The sequence below is a fragment of the Columba livia genome, chromosome 1 (genome assembly GCF_036013475.1).
Source record: "Columba livia isolate bColLiv1 breed racing homer chromosome 1, bColLiv1.pat.W.v2, whole genome shotgun sequence".
Lineage (NCBI taxonomy): Eukaryota > Metazoa > Chordata > Aves > Columbiformes > Columbidae > Columba > Columba livia.
Window position 1 is genome coordinate 110931128 of NC_088602.1, and position 20472 is coordinate 110951599.

The following is a 20472-nucleotide window of genomic DNA, read 5'->3' on the forward strand; positions in this document are numbered from 1 at the left end:
GAAAATGGACTTGCCAAAACCAGCATGCCACTTGAGAGATTATTAGTTAAGTCAAACAAGACAAGAAATAGTTCAAGCATTGCAAGCTTGGCATGGAAATCACTGAGGGAGAAACAAGTTGTACCAAACAGGAAATACTTGCCCAAAAGAGTATCAGTGGTGTTCTTAAAATATACATCTTGATTTTTTTTAACTTTATTGAACGTGACATAAAAAGCAGAAGCTAAAAAAAATTTGTTGGTAACATAAAGATGTGTATAGAAGTACAAAAAGATGGAGACGTCATAAAAACCACAACTGGATGTTTAAAGACTAGCAAAACTGAAACTGCCTGAAATACAATATTCCAGCTTTTAAAGCCTGATTTGAATTTCTGCTATTCTATAACACAAGGGATTGACTGTTTGCAAAAAGCAAGATGTGGATGTGTCAATCAAACAACTTCTAGTACTACAAACATAACATGCCTCAAAAAGAGATAAATGCAGCTTTCCACAGCCTTTCCCACAAAAACCAGGGAAGAATTAATACAATTCTAAATTTTGTCTGGAAAGCTCACAAAAATCATGATCGACCTCCTTTTAAAAAAGTGGGAAAAGACTTCAAAGTGATGCAGAAGACTACTGGGATAATCAGCAATGAGACTACTGCACCTTGACTTGCTTAGCATCGCAGAACAGAATACTGGAGAAAAGGTACAACTGCTGCCTATGAATTCATCAAGAGGAGCAGAAGCAACCTAAACTGAAAGATATTTTCAGCACAATAAAGAAGGTCAGAGCAACCATAAACAAACCAGGCCACAAATCAGAACAAAATTTCACGCTTGAGCATAATCATTCTAGAACACTCTCCTCAATGAGCAGACAAGGAGAAAAACAGCTCAAATAGTTTTAGAACAGAACTGGAACATTTCAGGAGGTTAATTCACATAGCTTATTTAACAATAGACTCTGCGACGTAAGAGGTCTTTCCCACTCCTGTATTCTTATTTATTCATTTCTTCCCTGCTCAAGTTTTTTCTCAGGCACGGAAATTTTCAAAGACCCAATATAGGCTTTTTAACCTTCCTGAGAAAGACTCTGAAACTAATCAACAATGAAAAGCACTTCTGTTTAGGAACAGCCTTGTTTCTGGGAAGAAAAGAGAAAAAGAAAAGAGAAAAAGAAAAGAGAAAAAGAAAAGAGAAAAAGAAAAGAGAAAAAGAAAAGAGAAAAAGAAAAGAGAAAAAGAAAAGAGAAAAAGAAAAGAGAAAAAGAAAAGAGAAAAAGAAAAGAGAAAAAGAAAAGAGAAAAAGAAAAAAGAGAAAAAGAAAAGAGAAAAAGAAAAGAGAAAAAGAAAAGAGAAAAAGAAAAGAGAAAAAGAAAAGAGAAAAAGAAAAGAGAAAAAGAAAAGAGAAAAAGAAAAAATAAGAGAAGAAAAAAGAAAAAAAGAAAAAAAAAGAGAGAGAAAAAAAGTAAAAAGGCACTGAATACACACAAGGCAGGGGCAAAAATAATACACTTGGGGAGATCAGGAAAAACATTTAATTGACATGACTCTCCCTGCCTTCAACGTAAATAGTACAGTGAATCACAGGTAGCACCCACTGAAAATAAAACACACCTTTAGTGTGTCCAGCACACCTCGGTTCTTAAAAGTCTGATACAGCCTTTTCCTGAGTTCATCTTGGGACAGTGCCTCCCTTTCAACTGAAGCCATCCTGCCCTACAACACCAGTAACTAAAAAAAAAAAAAAAGGAGGAAAAAAAGGGAAAAAAAAAGTCATTACTGACTCCCAGCTCGATCCCCGGCCAGCGCCCAAGCTGCACCCGCCTCTCCCTCCCGCAGGCCCCACCGTTGCTGGGGCTGCCTCCCCCTGCCCACAGGCACGGCAGCAGGCCCGGCCTGAGCCCGCGCCTGGGTGCTGCGCCTCCACTCGCCGGTTCCTGCCTAAGCAGCGGCGGCGGCGGCGGCGGCGGGGGCCGCCCGGGGCTGACAGACACCCGGGGCTGACAGACGCCGCTTTCGTGCTGGCTCCCGGCGGGCGCTGAGGCTGAGGCGTCACGGCGGCGCCGGATGCTGCGGCGGGCAGAGAGGAAGCGCTTCCGGCCGGCCGTTGGGAGCCGTTGGAGGGTTCGCGTCGCGGGGTAGGCGGTGAACCCAAGGCGGGCCCAAATCTCCCTTTCTCCCTCGTTTTCTTCCTCCCTCCACCGACTGTTCCGCGGGCATCCCCGGCGGCGTCCCGCCCTTCCCCTGGAGGCGGCAGCAGCCCTGGCGGTTGCCCAGGGGAGGCCGGGCGGGCCTCTGGGCGCTGGGGCGCGGCGGGGGGGCCACTCCCCCAGGATAGCTCTGGAATCCCTGGAGAGGGAGCCGGGCCGTGGGACTGTCCTACGGCCGCTGTGTTTGGGGGAGGACGGTGGCTGCCGTCTGCCACCCTTCCCCCTTGTGCTGATAGGGCCCCCAGGGAGAGAAAGAGGGGACGTTGTTCAGAGGCAGGTACGGGACCCTTGTCACTGGAAGGGCTGTTAGGAGTTAAATCATCGGCCAGTTGTAGAATAGAAGTTTTTAGGTAGTAGCAACTAGATTTACTTCCAAGAGGTGTTCCACTTTCTATCCCCCCCCCCCCCCGCCCCGCCCCCCGCCATTTAAGCATAAATGTGCATGCCTATCAAAGTGTTTATTTCCATATTCCATGGTAAATATAAATAGGAAGCATGTTGGCTGTTTTCAAGGAGCATTTTCAGATGGATTAAGAGTTTGTATATAGACTCATGAGTAAAGCATGTCTGTATTTTTTTCTTTTTTTGTAAGGAACACTATATTGAAGAATGTCTGGAAGTTTCTACTTTGTGATAGTTGGTCATCATGATAATCCCATATTTGAAATGGAATTTCTGCCTCCTGGAAAAGTAGAGTCCAAGGTGTGTTTTTTCCCCTGTGATATTGATAATATTACAGTGTGTTTGAAGCATGTTAAAAGTGTTACTAGTATCTGGTTTTTTTTAACGGAAACTTTGTCATAAGGGGTAGAACTCTATAGTTCTTGAGTCTCTTACAAATTTTTTGCCAGACCATACTAGTTTTTTATAAAATATCGTTTCCTTAAATGTTTGATGCTGTGTGGTGAAGAATATATTGCTCTTATTGTGTAAAGCTTTTATAACTGTTTATTAGCTGATGCTGTTTACTGTCATTCTCTATTTTAAGGCAGCTGTATACAGTATTAACAAATCTATCCATTGTGATATTACATTAGAGACAAAATAAGCTTCATAATAAAAGTGTATGGATCTGTGAGTGTGTCCAAATATGAAAGTATATGCAGTTACTGATTTGACCAGCATGATGTCATCTGTATTTTGAATTAGTGTCCCACCAAAAAAAAAAAACTAGACAGACCAGACTTGGTGAGTGTGAGGATGTGTCAGATAGTGGAAAAATTATTTTTCTACATTCTCTTAACTGAATTAACTTGGCTTGAGTAAGCTTCTTGTCTGACTGAGGTTGTAATACTAAATTTTCTCCTAAGAGAGAGAGAATCTAAGCTTGATATGTACTGATGGAGAACTAGCAGACTATCACTTCTGTTTCTGAGACATGCCATTTAAGAGTGAATTCAGTGCAGATGCACAGCCACCTGAAGTAAGTGGTTTATGTAACGAACGTGGTAAATCAGCATAAGCTTTTGCTCCTTAGACTTCACTACTTAGTCTCTTCCTCAATGTGGTTTAATGAAACTGGCAAAGCTGTTAATGTGCTGAGCCAAATTTGTTTTGGGGGAGAAACATAGTGCACTGAGAGGTGTGAGAGTGGCATTAATAGCATCCTTGTAATGAGAAACAGTGCAAGACTATTTATGTTTCCAGTTCATAGAAGCTAACAGTATGGCTTAGTCCCATGTTTCTTCTTGGCAAATGTATTTCGGTGTTTCAGTTCAGATACAAATTAAATGGCTCTTTCCCAACACAGCCCCAAAACAATTTTAAAAATCCCATGTTTCTCAGCAAATAACCTGAAAAAACAGAATCTTTAGGTGAAAATGTTATCGCCATATCTGTCTTCTGTATCTACTTTCCCCGTCTGTGCCCCAACTTTTACACATTTTAACCTATTAATCAATTTTTGCCAAATTTGGGAGACATTCTGGTCCAAAAAAATGCTAAATTGCTGTAAATTTAACAAAAAAAGTGGCTTGAGAGCAGAGAAAAAGACTTATATTAGGGCCTCTGTTGTGGAATAAGTTTGCAGTGGAAGATCACCCATTGGTAAACAAAAGAATTCACACTTGAATTCATTTCTGAGCCATAAATATAGACTTTATTGGTTTTACTGCTATCAAGACTTTTTATGATGACTTTTTTATTATGACCTTTTTTCTCCCTTGAAACCAAGTAGTTTCATTTCATTACAGGATGACGCATATGTGGCAGAAAAGAAGGGCATATGTAACTTTATGTAACTTGAGCGCTAGTTGCTTAGCAACTTGAGCAAATTATTGTTTATATTTCACTCCTTTCACTGAATTACTAATGCTCTGTCTTCTGGAAATACATTAGGATGATCATCGCCATCTCAACCAGTTCATTGCCCATGCTGCTCTTGACCTGGTAGATGAGAACATGTGGCTTTCTAACAATATGTATCTGAAGACTGTGGACAAGTTTAACGAATGGTTTGTTTCTGCTTTTGTCACAGCTGGACATATCCTTCTTTTTGCCAGAAAAGGACATGTTAGATAAAATTAATTCGGAACAGATTTCTCTGGCTATTCACCACTGTTACTGCTAGAGAGACTCACCAGCTTCAGGATGAAGCAAGCAGGGAGGCACAGTGTTTAAAACTGGGACCACTTGGAAAGGTGGATTTTTTTCATTTTGGAGGAGCTGAAATAGCCTAATGAAATGTGGAGCTCAAATGGAATAAAGGAAAGAGGTATGAGAGGATCTAAGCAAGCTTATAGGATTCTCTGTTCCCATCCCTTGGTTAGTGCTAGAGAGGAGAAGCAGAGATAAACACGTTTGGTGTCACCTTGAAAATGTGATGTCACGACTTGATCTTATGCACAGGTAGTCCAGGAAGTGTTTGTTGTAAAACATTTGTTATACATAGCAAATAACATTGCATGTCATTTTAACTTTGGGGGTACATGACAAAGGTGCTGAGAGTGTCATCTGTATACAGAATTGTGTAGCTTTAGAAAGAATAAACTTGAATATAGAGGTGATTATTTTCTAGTAGGGAAATTTTAAAATATAAAGGTAATGCTTTCTAAATTTCACTGCTCCGCTTTAAATGCTTCCTCCTAGTCACTGGTATTTCATGTACAGCTAAACATTTTAAGTATATGCAGAATTAGGTGGAAATGCTTGTCTCGGGCTATATTAAATGTCTCTCTTTGTAAAAGTTACATTTTCCTTAATTGCTTTACATATGAGATTTATAATGCTTCATGATGTAAGGCAAGAAGACGGAATTAAGAACTTCTTTAATGATGTATATGACTTGTATATAAAGGTAAGAACCCACTTCTTGTGGTCTCAATGTGGTGCTTTTGATGCGTTCTCTCGTACATGCTCAGGCACACCTGTATTAGCTTGTTTTCTCATGGAGGCCTGTGTAAGTGGAGGACTGCCAATGCTGTCCACATCAGCCAGAGCTGATAATGTGTGACATAAAGGCTGTACGTTCCATTAACAGAACAGATATTAAAAACTATTATAAACTGTGATATTTCAGAATTTAGCTTCATTTTAGTCCAGTTAGTCCAGTGTCACTAGTGATGATAATGAAAGCACAGACCTGTTTTGCAGAACCCTGTGGTGGAAGTGCTTTGCTTTCAGAACAAGAAGCCCATGTTCTGCCAGCCTGATGGTATTTCCACTAGCTGGGGCAGCACTGGTGGGAACAATTGCCATTTTGGCCTTCTACAGGGACTCAGATGGTGCTGGTTTCCAAACCAGAAATTTCCGCTAGTGTCATGATGGATTTGTTCAGAGGAGCTGGAAAGACACGGACCTGTTGGAGAGGGTCCAGAGGAGGCCACAAAGGTGATCAGAGAGCTGGAACAGCTCTGCTGTGAGGACAGGCTGAGAAAGTTGGGTTTGTTTGCCTGGAGAAGAGAAGGCTCCGGGAAGACCTTATTGTGGCCTTTCAGTACTTAAGAGGGGCCTATAAGAAAGATGGGGACAGACTTTTTAGCAGGGCCTGTTGCATTAGGACAAGTGGTGATGGTTTTAAACTAGCACAGGGGAGATTCAGGCCAGACATGAAGAAGAAATTTTTTACAATGAGGGTGGTGAGACACTGGCCCAGGTTGCCCAGGGAGGTGGTAGATGCCCCATCCCTGGAGACATTCCAGGCCAGGCTGGATGGGACTCTGAGCAACCTGATCTAGTTGAAGACGTCCCTGCTCATTGCAGAGGGGTTGGACTAGATGAGCTTTGAAGGTCCAACCCAAACTATTCCATGATTCTACTAAGGGATGGGTGTGCACATATATGGGGAGAATTTAAGGGCCTGGAAAGCAAGTGACTTCAGGAGCTTCCTGCTCGTAAGTGGTACTAAATAGGCTGAAAGCTGACAGTAGTTATCTGAAGTAACATTTTCTGTACTGAACATTGTGCTTATTGATGAGTTTTTCTTCTTTTCTCAGTTTGCAATGAACCCATTTTATGAACTCAATTCTCCTATTCGATCCAGTGCCTTTGAAAGGAAAGTACAGTTCCTTGGGAAGAAACACCTTTTGAGCTGAATCAATAAATTTCCCAAGCGAGTGCTTTTCCCATACTTTCCTGATTATTTGAACTGTATCTGTTCTGGTTAGTCCTGTGTGTTTGATATTCATCTTCTGAAGATAAATTGGATGCTGAAGCAGCTTTTTTTTTCCCCTAATATAGATAAGAACAGCCAAGCTTCTCTGGTTAAAACGTATGTCTCAAGAATTTTCCTTTTATGTGCTACCAAAACTAAGTTTAATAATGTCAGGGGCTGAATAGTTTTAAACTGGGGCATGTGGTTTAAAACGTGTATGCAAAATGTAAACCTCTTACAGAGGATGGGAGGAAATAAGATCTAAACACAAAAGACATCTCCAGTCATATGATTTAATGTGAGCAAAAGGGAATTCTTGATTGCTGGGCTTAAGTAGTTAATTTTGTTATAAACCTTTCTACTTGCAGTCCTTTGCTAGAGAACGTACTCTGAAGACTAACCAGACTAACCTTACTCTTAATGGTATTAAATCACATCTATATTAATATTGTAATGTATAATAGACATATTATCAATTGCTAAATAAAAAGAAAAGAGGATGTATCAGCAAAGCTTTGTCTTCAGTATTTCAGGAAGTTTGGAGGAAAAAAACATATAGTTCCATAGCTTAAAATTGCAAATATACCAGATGTTTAGTGCAATATATGTTTTGCTGCAGGGTTGCATCAATTAAATGAATTTGTAAAGTAGATCAGAACAGCTATGTTTGCCCTAATTATAATTAAAACATGGAAAAAAAACTAAACTAAATTTACATGTTTAAACCTGGTTCCTTCCATTATCTCTACAAGTGCTGAAATTATCTTTTTGAAAATATATTTAGAGTAGGACCTTTGAACCATGAAATTCTATTTGTTGAAGTTTCAGAAAGGCATTATTTGGCCTGTCTGGATACTATTCTACCGTGAAATGTCGTTGCGGACACTTTTGCAAAATTTACCGTCATTCCAAACCAGTAATTTTTAAATGGGTCATTTGACATATACGTACCTAATATTTTGCTTGGTTTCACCATTTCCTTTTGCAGCAAATCTGTATAAGCTATCTTCTTGAACGTTTTTTTATATGTCTGAAAAATAATTTCCAAAGGAAGTGGCATGCTGTTCTAGAAGTACATTTTGCACAGTCTGTATAATCAAGGGGACCACGTGTGTATGTATGTGCTTTAAATGTATAGTCAGTCATTATTTCTTTGTAATTTATACTTACTGCTGAACTGTCACTGTAAAATATTCCATGACAAAAAGAACATAATATAAAGGTTGCAATATTTACCTTAAATAAACTGTGGAATGATGCAGTATGGATGCCTGTTGAGTATACTTGAAATTATTTAGGAGAAAACTGGATGATCACAGTAAGGCTACCTTTATTGGCAGGGGGTCAAGTAAAGATGGGAATACTTGTATTTGCAGTTTTTATGAAATAATACTGCAGTATTTATAATTTTGATAATGCAATGTAATCTTATGTATATCAACTGATTTTTTTTTCTATATACATTAAGGCAACAGAAACACACTTAAGGTAAAGCATTCTCATTCATATGATAAGGAGGCATTGAATTAAAGCTGTTGTTTTCTGCCTTTGCCCCAGTAGCATGATGGTTGGAAAAGCACTAGCAGTTAAGGTTCACTGAGGAAGTAATTATGTTAAACAATCATACATGTGGCAGTAAGGAAAGTTTTGGCAAAGATAAAGGATTAATGCTCTGAGTTTCCACCACATTTAGAAACTCTGGATTTTTGATAATTGTATTCTTTTCTGCCAGCACACAGTAGGAACTTAGTTATGTAACATGAAAGCATTTGATCTCTTGCCTGACCTCTGAAGGCAGCTAGCTAAACAGTGCCTGTTCTTACGCCCACATAGGTCTTTCCCCTTCTCCTGTGAATACAGGAATCATAAATGGGAAGTGCAGTCTCATAAGTCCATCCAGGCTTTATGAAAACAGACTGCTACTGGCCACAGGCAAGGGAGAACTATGTGCTAACTCATGATATTAATCATGACAGAGTTTGCAGTGAGGAACATTGTCTCATGACAGAATTCTGAAGGACCCTGGCTAGGTAGCTGCGGTTTTTATGTTTATACCCCATCTCAGAGTCTTACGAGTAAGAATTCAAATGAAATCTCTTACAGTATGAGGAAAGCAGCAGATAACCTGTATTATGCAATAAATGCAAGAAAAAAGTTTGAGTTAAAGGGACTGGAATTACCCTAGATGGTACAACAATCAAGCATAAAGAAATGAGAACATTAGCACCAGCTAAGAACATAAACAAGCCTTAATAAATGTAGGCTGGAAATGCAACTGAGACTGAATTTTCTACAAGGTTCTGCTACTGTTTAGGTTATCTGTCATATGACTTAAAGTAAGACCCCACTGAGGAACAGAGTGACTGTTAAAGCAAGCAGCCTTGTTCTGGCAGCAGTCTTATCCTAAACATCTATATACTTTGCTGTAACACAAGCTGTTAGATGGCTGGCTATAGTTTCTAACAGTTTCTCCCCTTACATTGTCTGTTCTAATACGCATAGCTTTCATCAATCGCACCAATCTGCTGTGACAGTATTTTTGTTCCTCATTTTAAAGGACATCTGGAACTTTGCATACATATTACATAGTATTTCCTGTCAGTCTACAGAAGTCTGCATACTGTTAACAGGACCCCCTAATACCTGAGGTACATTAATACTTGAAATGAACTGGTGAATTGAAACATAAGCCACAAATGCCTACCTTACCTCCATATTGAATAATAGATACTATGCTTTCACAAAGTACAAAAAAGACTGTTATTAAATATTATCATTTTTTGTACCTATTATCTATACATCTGCTTGTCACAGAACTTTTGCTTCTCTCAAGTACTCAATAGTCTCCCTCTCAGACCAAATCCTGACCTCAACAAAATTCCTACACTGTCTTATAGCATGTAAACCCCCTCTTTATCTTCACTGACCACTTTTGTGATTAGTGTACAGTTGTGGTACAGCAGCTCTCAGGGCACAAGTAATACACTTCTATTGTATTAAGTTTACTGTAACTTTATTAAAAGTACTTCTCAGATGGAGGCTTGGGAACCATGATGTTACATAGAAGGGGGACAGATGGGGAAAACACAGGTGGACTCTTAGGCACAAGAAATACCACAACAGTTCTCATTCTTAATTGTTTTTTAGCAGTCTTACTTGAATCACATGTGTAGTACTCTAGTCACAGTAACTTCACCTCTGATTTTGTTTCAGCCTTGACCTATGCTAAAATGAATGTTAAAGGAAACTTTAGTTTTACACCGATTTCATGTCACTAGCTTAGTAGCAAACAATCTGGGTTTTAAAAGCTTTTTGCTCTTTCAGCAAAGAGGAATTTACCTAAGATTTTCTTCACAGATCTTTTCATTCATTGACTAGGAATTAAACACAAGTAGCTGTTAAGTGACTGAAGCTTGAAACACAGTTCTGTTGCTGTATATGCAGGACTGTAAGAATGAACTAGATTTAAGAATGTACAAAAGGTAAAAAGATGTCACTTTTAAGCAGAAGCAGCAGATCTGTGGAATAAAATAGTCATGGACAGGTTCCAGAAGGACACAATACATTCAGAAAAGTGTATTAAGAGCTCCAAGAAGGGTTTCTTTTGCAAGCTTTACTTCCAGATAATTACACCAGGTACAGACTGAACAGATAACGTTAAGAGAAAACTCTTGCTGTTACTATACTCTCAAGAAAGGCTTTTCTATTGGACCAAGGAAGGTTTTATACAGAAAGCAGTCTGTGTAGTTTAGTGAACAACACGGCCTGTCCTACAGGCCTTAAACTTCCTTTTGAAGTCCACAATGTGTGTATGTGTGTGCCCATTTGCATTCAGATTACACGCTGAAGCAATAGTGCACTATCAAGTTTGCTTCTGCAAGGACAGTGGGTACTCTGAGAGCCAACATTCAACAACTCATATGAGTGTTCCACTATTTAGCTGCAGTGCAGGGCCTCAAATACACCTTCTGTGGTTTCATCTGCATTCTGCAGAAAGACTGTCCATTAAATACAGAATTTGCTTCTGTTTGTCATGTCATGAGTACAGTAATATAAAAAAATAGTCTTAAATGTATAAGTCCATATCCTAAAATAGCAGATAAAATAAGGATCAAATTCAGCTCAATCACTAGCTGTAGATATTTACTTGTATTAGGGCTGAAAGCTGTCACAATCAACTCTAAGTCAAAAGCTTCCTGAGTTCTCTATGTATTGCCAATCCTTAGTTTCACAGTGCAGAAGATTACTGGTAAACACATTCACAGCTCAGCTTAACAGGAACAAGAAGTTTGGAACTTTAAGGCTGTATACTAAAAGTTCTCTTACAAATTTGTCATAATGTAGATCCCTTCAAATGCTATTAAAGCTGACTGAATAAAGTATATCTTTTTCATAACTAAAAATGGTTATACTTCAGTTGCTCAGATTTTTTACCTTATTGATCAGAAACATGCTAGAATGAGACTTAAGGCAAAGACATGTATTAACTTAAAAAAATCATCAGTATCTTGCATTAAACCACTGGAAAAAAATGGTACAGCATTGGAATAGTAAATGAAAGTAAAATGGACATTAAATATGTAGGAAATTTATTTCCTACTTAAAAACCTATGCAAATTATAGCAACATTAGGCAGAGAAGACCTGAAGGTAATTTATATTAACTTAGAATAACCACATTGGAGATGAAGTACCACTCACAGCAAAAGGAATGTAGTGAGACTGAAGTTTAATCTCTAGCATTGTTAAGAAACTGCCTTCCAGTGAAACAAAAATGGAATGCTGATTTCATAAAAATATACACATACAAAAGTATCTTTGTGCCTGAATTCCAGAACAGTTTCTTCAAAGTAGTGCTTCTAGAACTTTCAAGTTTTAATTATATTCAAAATATCCATCATTTCAATAAAGTTGGCAAATTACATTCTTCTATTAATAATTTTACTTGACACCTTCCTAAACAGAAAGTTTCACTAATTCAATAATGGGTCACTCATGAAAATTTTTGTTTTGCTCCCCCAAGAAAGCAGCAGAATATTACAATTTTAATATTAGAGTGAAATCCATTTGTTATTTTAACTACTACACCTTCCCTATCCTTTTATAGAGCAAGCTAGTCAAAAGTAATTTGGCCAAATAAAGTTTAAGTCAACAACAAGATGAACTGGGTTTCGGTTTCTGATTAAGTTTTACAGTATCTGTTTGAATAAAGTGATCTGATCTGTCTTCAGAGGCTAGAACTCTTCTAACGGCTTCTTCAAAGGCTGCTGCAACATTAGTGGCATCTTTTGCACTGGTTTCAAAATAAGGATGGTTGCCATTATTCCTGCACCAGTCTTGAGCTTCTTCTGTAGACACTTGCCGCTCATCAATATCAACTTTGTTACCCAGTATCACAAATGGAAAACTTTCAGGCTCTTTGACATCTGCATAATAAATGAATTCTTTCTTCCAGTTGCTTAAGTTTTGGAAGCTTTGAGAGTCATCCACACTGAAGGTCAGTAGGCAACAGTCAGAACCTCTATAGAAAGGAGTCCGCAAGCTCCTAAAACGTTCCTGGCCTGCTGTGTCCCATATCTGCATGGTAACGAAGTGTCCATCAACTTCCAACTCTTTATTTAAGAATTCCACACCTATTGTATGAAACAGCTGTGCATCAAACTTGTTGGTGACATATCTGTTCATAAGGGAGCTCTTCCCAACTCCACCATCTCCTAGCAGTATTACTTTAAGCAGTGATGATTTTGCTGCCATTGTTATGAGAATAGATCCTCCCGGTTTCCTAGACCTGTAAAGATTAAGAAAATAATTAAAAAGGAAAGAGTTGAGAGCAGAAAATTTTACAGTCCACTACCATCAAGTTTCATATACAAAACCAGGAGAACAATGCTAAATAAGTGAAGTGTAGATACTCATGATAAGAATACCCACGCAGGAATACCATGTATTTAAGGGGTGTCTCTTCCACAGACTGCAGTCTGAATGGCAGTCTAAGCAGTACCCTGCATGAATTACTGGTCTGTCACTTAAAACCCCCAAACCCTTTGATGTTTGTCCAGAAGGGCTGTTGAATCACATTCAACAAGGGCAAGGATTCACTGTGGTTCAGAGGAAAAGATCATGGAAGAAGTAGAGTGAGAATTTCATAGAGCACATGCCTTGAACTAGTCATTTCAGTGTCATATTTCATTAGCAAAGTTATTTTTTAAACATGTGAAAGTGAAGAGGAAGCTTTAGGAATAAATCAGGGCAGTATCTGTTACATTGAAATAACTGCTGCAGCTCACCCAAAATTGCAACCAGACAGGGAATTTTAAATCATCTCACAAGAACACCGTTATCTATAGAATTACAGCATTTGCATTTGTTCCATTTTAAAAGTCAGATGACTAGGTATTGGTACACAAACATTCAATATTTTACAGTTTACTCCTTGGAGAACAGTCACAATGAATGGAATACTACTGCAACTACTACAAAAACAAATGCACTGTTGCTACTTCAACTGGTACTCAAGACACCAGATACTGAGGGCAAGTCTACGCTGACAGGTCAGTTAGTAGGTGTCAACTTCCCATGGTCAAACTGTCAAAAAGCCTGGAAACACTTTTAGCAAAAAAAAAAAAATCCTTTGACACTAAAGTAGGTGGCTCATTAGGGTTTTGTACCAGCCCATGCTTTGCCCTCATTACAGTAGTGTCATTTAACACTGTTAAAAAAATGTTTAATTGCTTGGGTGTACAGTTTCATTTTAAAGAGCTCAAACTGAAGTTTCCATGTTAGGAGAACTGCTGTTCCTATACCTGCCCAACACTAAAAGAGCTCAAAGTAATTCAGCCAAAACAGACTTCTCAGAAAATAGCATCTATTTAAATTGGAAACTGATCATAAGTTGCCTAGTCCGTCTCCTTCTCTGAAGGAAGGAATGCGGTCATGCTAGTTGTAATTAGCATTACTGGCATATACATCACTTGCAGAGTATGGTTATGGAATTAATACCCGATACAGGCTGGCATGAGAGTCATATGACTCTGTGCTGCCTTAGAATCAAGGCATACATTAGAAGCAAGAAATTTCAGGAATTTTTTCATGTCTAACTTTCCATTTTTGAGTGTTTAGTTGTTAAGACAATCTACAGTAAGACAGAAGAAATGCTTTATAGTTTGAGAGCAGCTGAAGCCTCAACACAAAAAACTTTCAAAATATAAGGCACAGTGGCTGCTTCCATTAAAAGTTTGTTCAGAGCAAGTAATTTTATTCATATTGTGTAATTAAAAACAGTGTTTATAAATCCTTAATTTTGTGCACGTTTGTATCACAACAATGTTAAAACTGTTTAATGGCTAAAAGTGGATTGTTCCTTTACCTTTCTGAGTGCCATAGGGTAATTACTATGGCTCAGGATATGAACATGCACATTCTTATGTGTGTGAAAATCCTTAGTAGAGCCACTGGACTACTTGCATACGAGTTCCAGGTTCATGCCGAAATCTTTAAAATGGTCCAGTGTCTTCATTTACTTCTGCCTAATTCCTACTGTTGGTAAACAAATGTTATCTGAGCTACACCATTATACAGGAGCATCATCTTAATAAATAATGCATTCATGAGAACAGAGGGTACTAAATGTTTTCCTGTTCTTCCACTTCAGCATAGGGAACAAATTACTATTTTTTTCTGTCCTACTGAAATCACGAGTTCCACAAAAGACATAATGTGAATGAATAACTGAATTAAGTAGTTCTGACTGGCACTATGCACTTGTTTCTTTAACTTCTACAGTTTAAAGAACCGCAGTTATCATCAAATTGTCCATGAAGCCACATTTTAAACAAAATACAAGAAACTCTGTTAACAGTATCTGGTACTTTTGTGCATGCAGAACCTGAGAAATTAATTTGCACAATTTAAGCTACATGGGCCATTACAGTGAGGTCTGGGACACCAATGATCATAAAAATACTTTTGCTGGACAGACAATTATAGACCAGCCACAAACAGTTAAAAGTGCCTTTTCAATCAGAACCAAACTGGTCCTTCTACACAAAGGCTACAAAAACTGATAGGACTGATACGCAATTATCTCAACATGATGTTGCACTTAAAAATCTTAACTTAAATATGTGTAAAGAGTTCAATTTTGGGGGGTTTTTGTCCCCCCATATATTATGAAGCCTTAACACTTCCCACAAAATAATGATAAAATCCTTAAGCCACTTTGAGAACTAATGTTATTTCTCCTATTACATACTTTGAACTGTATAATGTGCTTTTTCACATTTTTTTTGGTAGCAACAGTCAACATCTGATATCATTTCTGATGACGTATTACCTTAAATTGTTCAGTTTAAATCATCATTGAGCATTTGTAAACAAAACAAAAATGTATTTCCCAATGTGCATCTGATTGTTTTAATCAGCATCAGGAAGTGCAAGACACCACATCATTACAGGTAACTATTTGTTCCAGTTATTTCTTAGTGTGCTGCACAACAAATTTAATGTAAAAGTAGTCTCAACCTAGTACACAGAGGAGTCTGTGAAGAAAAAATTTTTCCCTCATGTTTCTCTATCATTTCAATATTCAAACAAAGTCACAGCAAATACATAAAAGGCAGCCCCACTCTGGTCCATTTTGACAACCATTTCTGAATTGCCTCCACCAACTTTTAAGGAATCAAGCTCTTAGACCACTGACTTCAATATTCCCATTAAAAACAGGGAACAGTTTCTACTAAATATCATTTATAACATGATCATATACCATAATACAAAAAGTAACTTAATTGCTGTCTCCCAGAATATCCCTTTTAAACAGTGAACTGAATTACAAGTCTGAAACATTCCTATTAGCAGTCCAAACATTTACTGGCAAGACTAAACATACTAAGCAACTTCAAAAAAATCAGTTTGCATTACAAAATCTTTGATTCACAGCCCCTCAAAGCTTAGAGAGACACCACTGCCTTGTCCAGTCAATCCATCTAAGATTTCTTAATTCCATGACTGTCAGCTTCATAACTGCCTATTTATTTTGAGTGCAATTACCTCTTTTAGGTACTGAGGCGGCTCTCAAAGAAAAGTGAGATTCTTGGTAGAAAACCATAGCAGCAACACATAAACTTAGTCTAGGATTTCGCCTTTTTTCACTATAAAAAAAAAATTTAATAGGTTAAGGAGGACCTGCTTATACCATGATACTGAAGGCTGAGGATAGGTGCAGAACTCAAGTTTTGCTTATGGAAAAATAGTGTTAGTCAACATGGTAATTCTGTCCTATCTATCATATTATCAAGCTATAACCCCACTTAAACCATTAATCAAACTGGGTCAATTAGACCAATTTATAGTTTTAACATACTGATACTAGGCATGACAGCACACCATTAAAAATCAACTGACCAAAATCCATAGCAACTGAAATCTCACCACTACCCCCCTTTTTAATAAAGGACACAAAAAACTAGATCTGTTGGAGTAGCATGACTGAATTCCCTCAGTATTCTTCAAAGAAACAGATGTAAGGGACATTTCAAGCCTCCACGCTGTTGTTTATCCACTTGTACCTACTTTCTAACTTGGAAACAGGCAAGAAAATTAATTTCAATTGCCATTTTCAGCCAGTGGTCACTGATGAACCACCTACTATACGAAATCAAGGCTAAACCCAAAGGTTTCCTTGAAGATATGCGGTACTCTATCACAGTATCACAGTATGTTTGGGATTGTAAGGGACCTCAGAAGATCATCTAGTCCAATCCCCCTGCCAGAGCAGGAACGACTAGATGAGGTCACACAGGAACATGTCCAGGTGGGTTTTGAATGTCTCCAGAGAAGGAGACTCCACAACCCCCCCTGGGCAGCCTGTTCCAGTGCTCTGTCACCCCCATTGAGAAGTTTCTTCTCAAATTTAAGTGGAACCTCTTGTGTTCCAGCTTGATCCCATTACCTCTTGTCCTATCATTGTTGGCCACCAAGAAGAGCCTGGCTCCATCCTCATGGCACTCACCTTTTATATACTTATAGACATTAATAAGGTCCCCCCTTAGTCTCCTCTTCTCCAAACTAAAGAGACCCAGCTCCCTCAGCCTTTCTTCATAAGGGAGGTGCTCCACTCCCTTAATCATCTTTGTTGCCCTACGCTGGATCCTCTCCAGCAGTTCCCTGTCCTTGAACTGAGGGGCCCAGAACTGGACACAGTACTCCAGATGGGGTCTCACCAGGGTAGAGTATCACAGTATCACAGTATGTTTGGGATTGGAAGGGACCTCAAAAGATCATCTAGTCCAATCCCCCTGCTGGAGCAGGAATGCCTACGTGAGGTCGCACAGGAACATGTCCAGGCGGGTTTTGAATGTCTCCAGAGAAGGAGACTCTACAACCCCCCCTGGGCAGCCTGTTCCAGTGCTCTGTCACCCTCACTGAGAAGAAGTTTCTTCTCAAATGTAAGTGGAACCTCTTGTGTTCCAGCTTGATCCCATTACCCCTTGTCCTATCATTGTTTGCCACCAAGAAGAGCCTGGCTCCATCCTCATGGCACTCACCCTTTATAAACATTAATGAGGTCCCCCCTTAGTCTCCTCTTCTCCAAACTAAAGAGACCCAGCTCCCTCAGCCTTTCCTCATAAGTGAGATGCTCCACTCCCTTAATCATCTTCGTTGCCCTACGCTGGACCCTCTCCAGCAGTTCCCTGTCCTTCTGGAACTGAGGGGCCCGCTGGATGGCAGCACATCCTTCTGGTGTGTCAGCCACTCCTCCCAGCTTAGTGTCATCAGCAAACTTGCTGATAGTATACTCAATTCCCTCGTCTAAATCATTAATTAATATATTGAATAATTTTAGCCCCAGTACTGACCCCTGAGGCACTCCACTAGATACTGACCTTAAAGTTGTTAATGAGTGCCCATTCGACTTGGAGAAGAAAAAAGAATCCAAGGTAAGGCACACTCACATTTGTTCCAACTAATCACACTTATTTACAGCCTAAGACACTTTCAGACAAGACCTCAAAAAAAAAAAAAAAAGCCATCTTTGTTAAAGAAAAAAACCACTCTCTCAGAGTTACTGACAAGCAGAATTATCAGTTCATGACTAGCATAACAATAACACTGACCATATTTCTTAACCTCCTATCCTCAAATTTGCACATATACAATACATCCACTTCAGTTTTGAAGCTTATTCACAATTTTCTTTGCTAAGCCATCTTATTTTGTTAATCCACAAGTATTAGACATCAATAGCTTGAAAAGGCACACCAATACTTCAAGTATTTTGTCTGACAAAAACACCTTTCAGTAACAATGTAAACTTACTCCCTCATTAGTAATTTTTTTCTTGACACAAACAAAACATTTGACAATATTTAGCAGGCTAGCATAGAAGAAAGTTGTTGCTTGTTGTTTGTTAGTTGCAGTGGCTCATCAGAAAAAGACATACAATGCTTCTCTGTGAAATGTCTGAAAAAAAAGTCCCAAGAACTATACTATCAGAGCTTTAGCAGAAGGAGCAGAAACCAGAACTATGTGAAGTAGTTTTCAACACTTGCACTTACTGTCTGTGGGGTTTTTATATCTCTCAGCCCTCAATCACTACGGAGTAGTTATACTTGTCACCAACAGCAGATTTTCAAGTTTCCAAAAATCTGCATAGAAAGGACAGAAGCAAATCTTCTCTCTTTTCTCTACTTAGCCAGTCCTCCCTCTTGTATTTAGAAAGTACTAGTTTACACCCTGGCCAATTAAGTGGCATAAGAATGTGGGTTTTAGTGCATAAGAAGCCACAAGCCTCTTTGACCTTCGAATATTTGATTTTGCTCTCAATTCAGAGGGAAACAGAGAGATATGAAGTCAGGATGCTCCACACTTTGTACTTTCAAATGCATTACAAGCTCGGATATTACTCGGCCTCCAAACCGACCTTCCCCTTCACAAGGCACCAACGTAAGAGCTGCAGATCAGGAACAGCCCTTTACCGACAGCCACTGGTTAGCTGCCCAGTTCTCCTGAAGCCTGGAAGCCCTTCAATCATATGGCTTAACCTACTCAGATCCTAATAATCTTGCAGTCTTCCTTTATCTATTATTTCATCATTGCATACTATTAGGTATCTTGTGTTTTCTGTTGGATATATCTTTAACAATTTGATGACAAGTTATCTGAAAATTGCCTCTAGTTATAAGTAGCCTAGACACACTTTATCTGACACCAGAGTATCACTAGGGTTTATTCATAATAATTTGTAGTATGAACACAAACCTAACTGAACTGACAGCTGCTGCCACTGGTTTGTATAAATCAAACCCTTGTATACTGGCATTTCTTTTTAACTCCTACATGGTTCAGGACTCCAGTTCAAACAGTTGTTTGGCATGACTCAGGACTGGGAAGGAATTCTTGAGTCTGCATAACACTCGGATCATGCCATCACCCCAGTACCTACTGCCAGAATCACTTCATTTATTCTAACTTACACCTAGCCACAAACACAATCAACAAAACTTGTCAGAAGAAATGCCTACATTTATACCTCTGGTAGTTTAATCTTGCAGAGACCTGGCCTTCACTTTCCATCTCATTCCCCACATTCAAGTAGAATGAGTAAACTATTATTTATTCTGATTTAATCAGACTTTACATTTCTCAGCAGCTCACAGTTTAGTATCTCCCAACTTAAATTTTCTATCACTTCCAGCCAACTTCAAAACACCCTTAGGTGTTGCTGCTCTTGGTCCAACATTTTTAACAATTCATGAGTTAACCAACATTCTCCTTGCAACCTACTTCTCTGTTACTGCTTCCACTCTTTCCATAACTTATCAAGCAATTAATTCTGCTCATATGTGCTCATCTTTCTCCATTGCATTAGTTTCCCATTTCCTCCGGGCACTCTTAGCAATAGCAGCCTCTGTTTGCCAGGCTGCATTGTACATTCATATTCTTCCCAATATAAAAAAAGTGACCAAAGCCCATCCCTAAGAGATTATGTGTGTTACACTGTACGAGGCCAACATACTGTCTGCTCTGTAGGGATGGAAAACAACCAAAACCAACCACCATCAAAAAAAAAGCAGCAAGGAGAATGAAGATTACAAAAAACAACAACAACAACAACAAAACCTTAAGAAATTCTTACAAGCCTTTTTTCTGGGAAGTTTTTGTTCCTTGCAAACTATTAATGTAAAATTCCAATCCTAACAAGCTGAAGTATCTGTTTGTCAAGATTTATTGCTAAATTGACACAAAATAAAATACAGCTTGAAATCTAAATATGTCATTTGATCATCTGCATATTTTTCCACATATTTTTGATTTAAGAAAACTGATGGTTTGAAAAGCAAAACAAGAACTGCTAGAACCTTTTTTTTTTAACTTAACAGAAAAGGCTTTACTAAAATTAAAGCAACAGAGCTTCATAAAATCCAAAAGAAGCCAGACTAGAGTACCAGTTCCTCATAATTTCCATGTTGATACTGAAACACAGATGTAGCTGTAACATCCTTTGGTTAGGTTTGTCTACAAACAGAAGTTCTAGGGAGAAAAAGTTTTGGATTTATTTTGGGTATTCCTGAGAAATAGTTCTCCTTCCAGTGTGCCATTACAGCTTGTTACCTTATAAGCTACTAAAATGTCACCAAAAAAATCCCTCCCCAAACACCACCCTCACGCAACCACCGTTGCT

At 38.7% G+C, this 20472-nt stretch overlaps 4 protein-coding genes across 11 annotated transcripts in view; 1 reads left to right on the top strand and 3 right to left on the bottom strand.

Annotated features, from left to right (window-relative positions):
* Positions 1 to 2002, bottom strand: part of OFD1 (OFD1 centriole and centriolar satellite protein) — a 38084-nt gene extending 36082 nt beyond the window's left edge. For both annotated transcript variants that reach the window (XM_065072859.1, XM_065072870.1), the window contains exons 1-2: positions 1838 to 2002; positions 1606 to 1722 (exon numbers count right to left, since the gene is read on the bottom strand). In XM_065072859.1, coding sequence (XP_064928931.1) covers positions 1606 to 1701 — 96 coding nt within the window. In that variant the 5' untranslated portion in view covers positions 1702 to 1722; positions 1838 to 2002. The remainder of the gene's footprint in view (positions 1 to 1605; positions 1723 to 1837) is intronic.
* On the top strand, positions 1996 to 8056 carry TRAPPC2 (trafficking protein particle complex subunit 2). 3 transcript variants are annotated; one of them, XM_065073102.1, is made up of 5 exons: positions 1996 to 2129; positions 2794 to 2903; positions 4539 to 4683; positions 5411 to 5496; positions 6635 to 8056. In XM_065073102.1, exons 2-5 carry the CDS (start codon positions 2811 to 2813, stop codon positions 6731 to 6733), a joined length of 423 nt encoding a protein of 140 aa, XP_064929174.1. In that variant the 5' UTR covers positions 1996 to 2129; positions 2794 to 2810; the 3' UTR covers positions 6734 to 8056. The 3 variants fall into 3 exon arrangements, with proteins under 3 accessions (XP_064929174.1, XP_064929169.1, XP_064929183.1); XM_065073097.1 differs by having other exon boundaries at positions 2031 to 2147; positions 4539 to 4681; positions 5409 to 5496; XM_065073111.1 differs by lacking the exon at positions 1996 to 2129 and adding an exon at positions 2314 to 2478.
* A 1732-nt stretch (positions 8057 to 9788) lies between these two features.
* Positions 9789 to 12545, bottom strand: RAB9A (RAB9A, member RAS oncogene family). The gene has a single exon (XM_021285350.2). The coding sequence runs from the start codon at positions 12543 to 12545 to the stop codon at positions 11940 to 11942; it is 606 nt and encodes a 201-aa protein (XP_021141025.1). The 3' UTR covers positions 9789 to 11939.
* TCEANC (transcription elongation factor A N-terminal and central domain containing) overlaps positions 11504 to 20472 on the bottom strand; it is a 30036-nt gene continuing 21067 nt past the window's right edge. For all 5 annotated transcript variants that reach the window (XM_065072931.1, XM_065072940.1, XM_065072953.1 and 2 more), the window contains one exon: positions 11504 to 12579. The gene's annotated coding sequence lies outside the window, so the exon portion shown is untranslated. The remainder of the gene's footprint in view (positions 12580 to 20472) is intronic.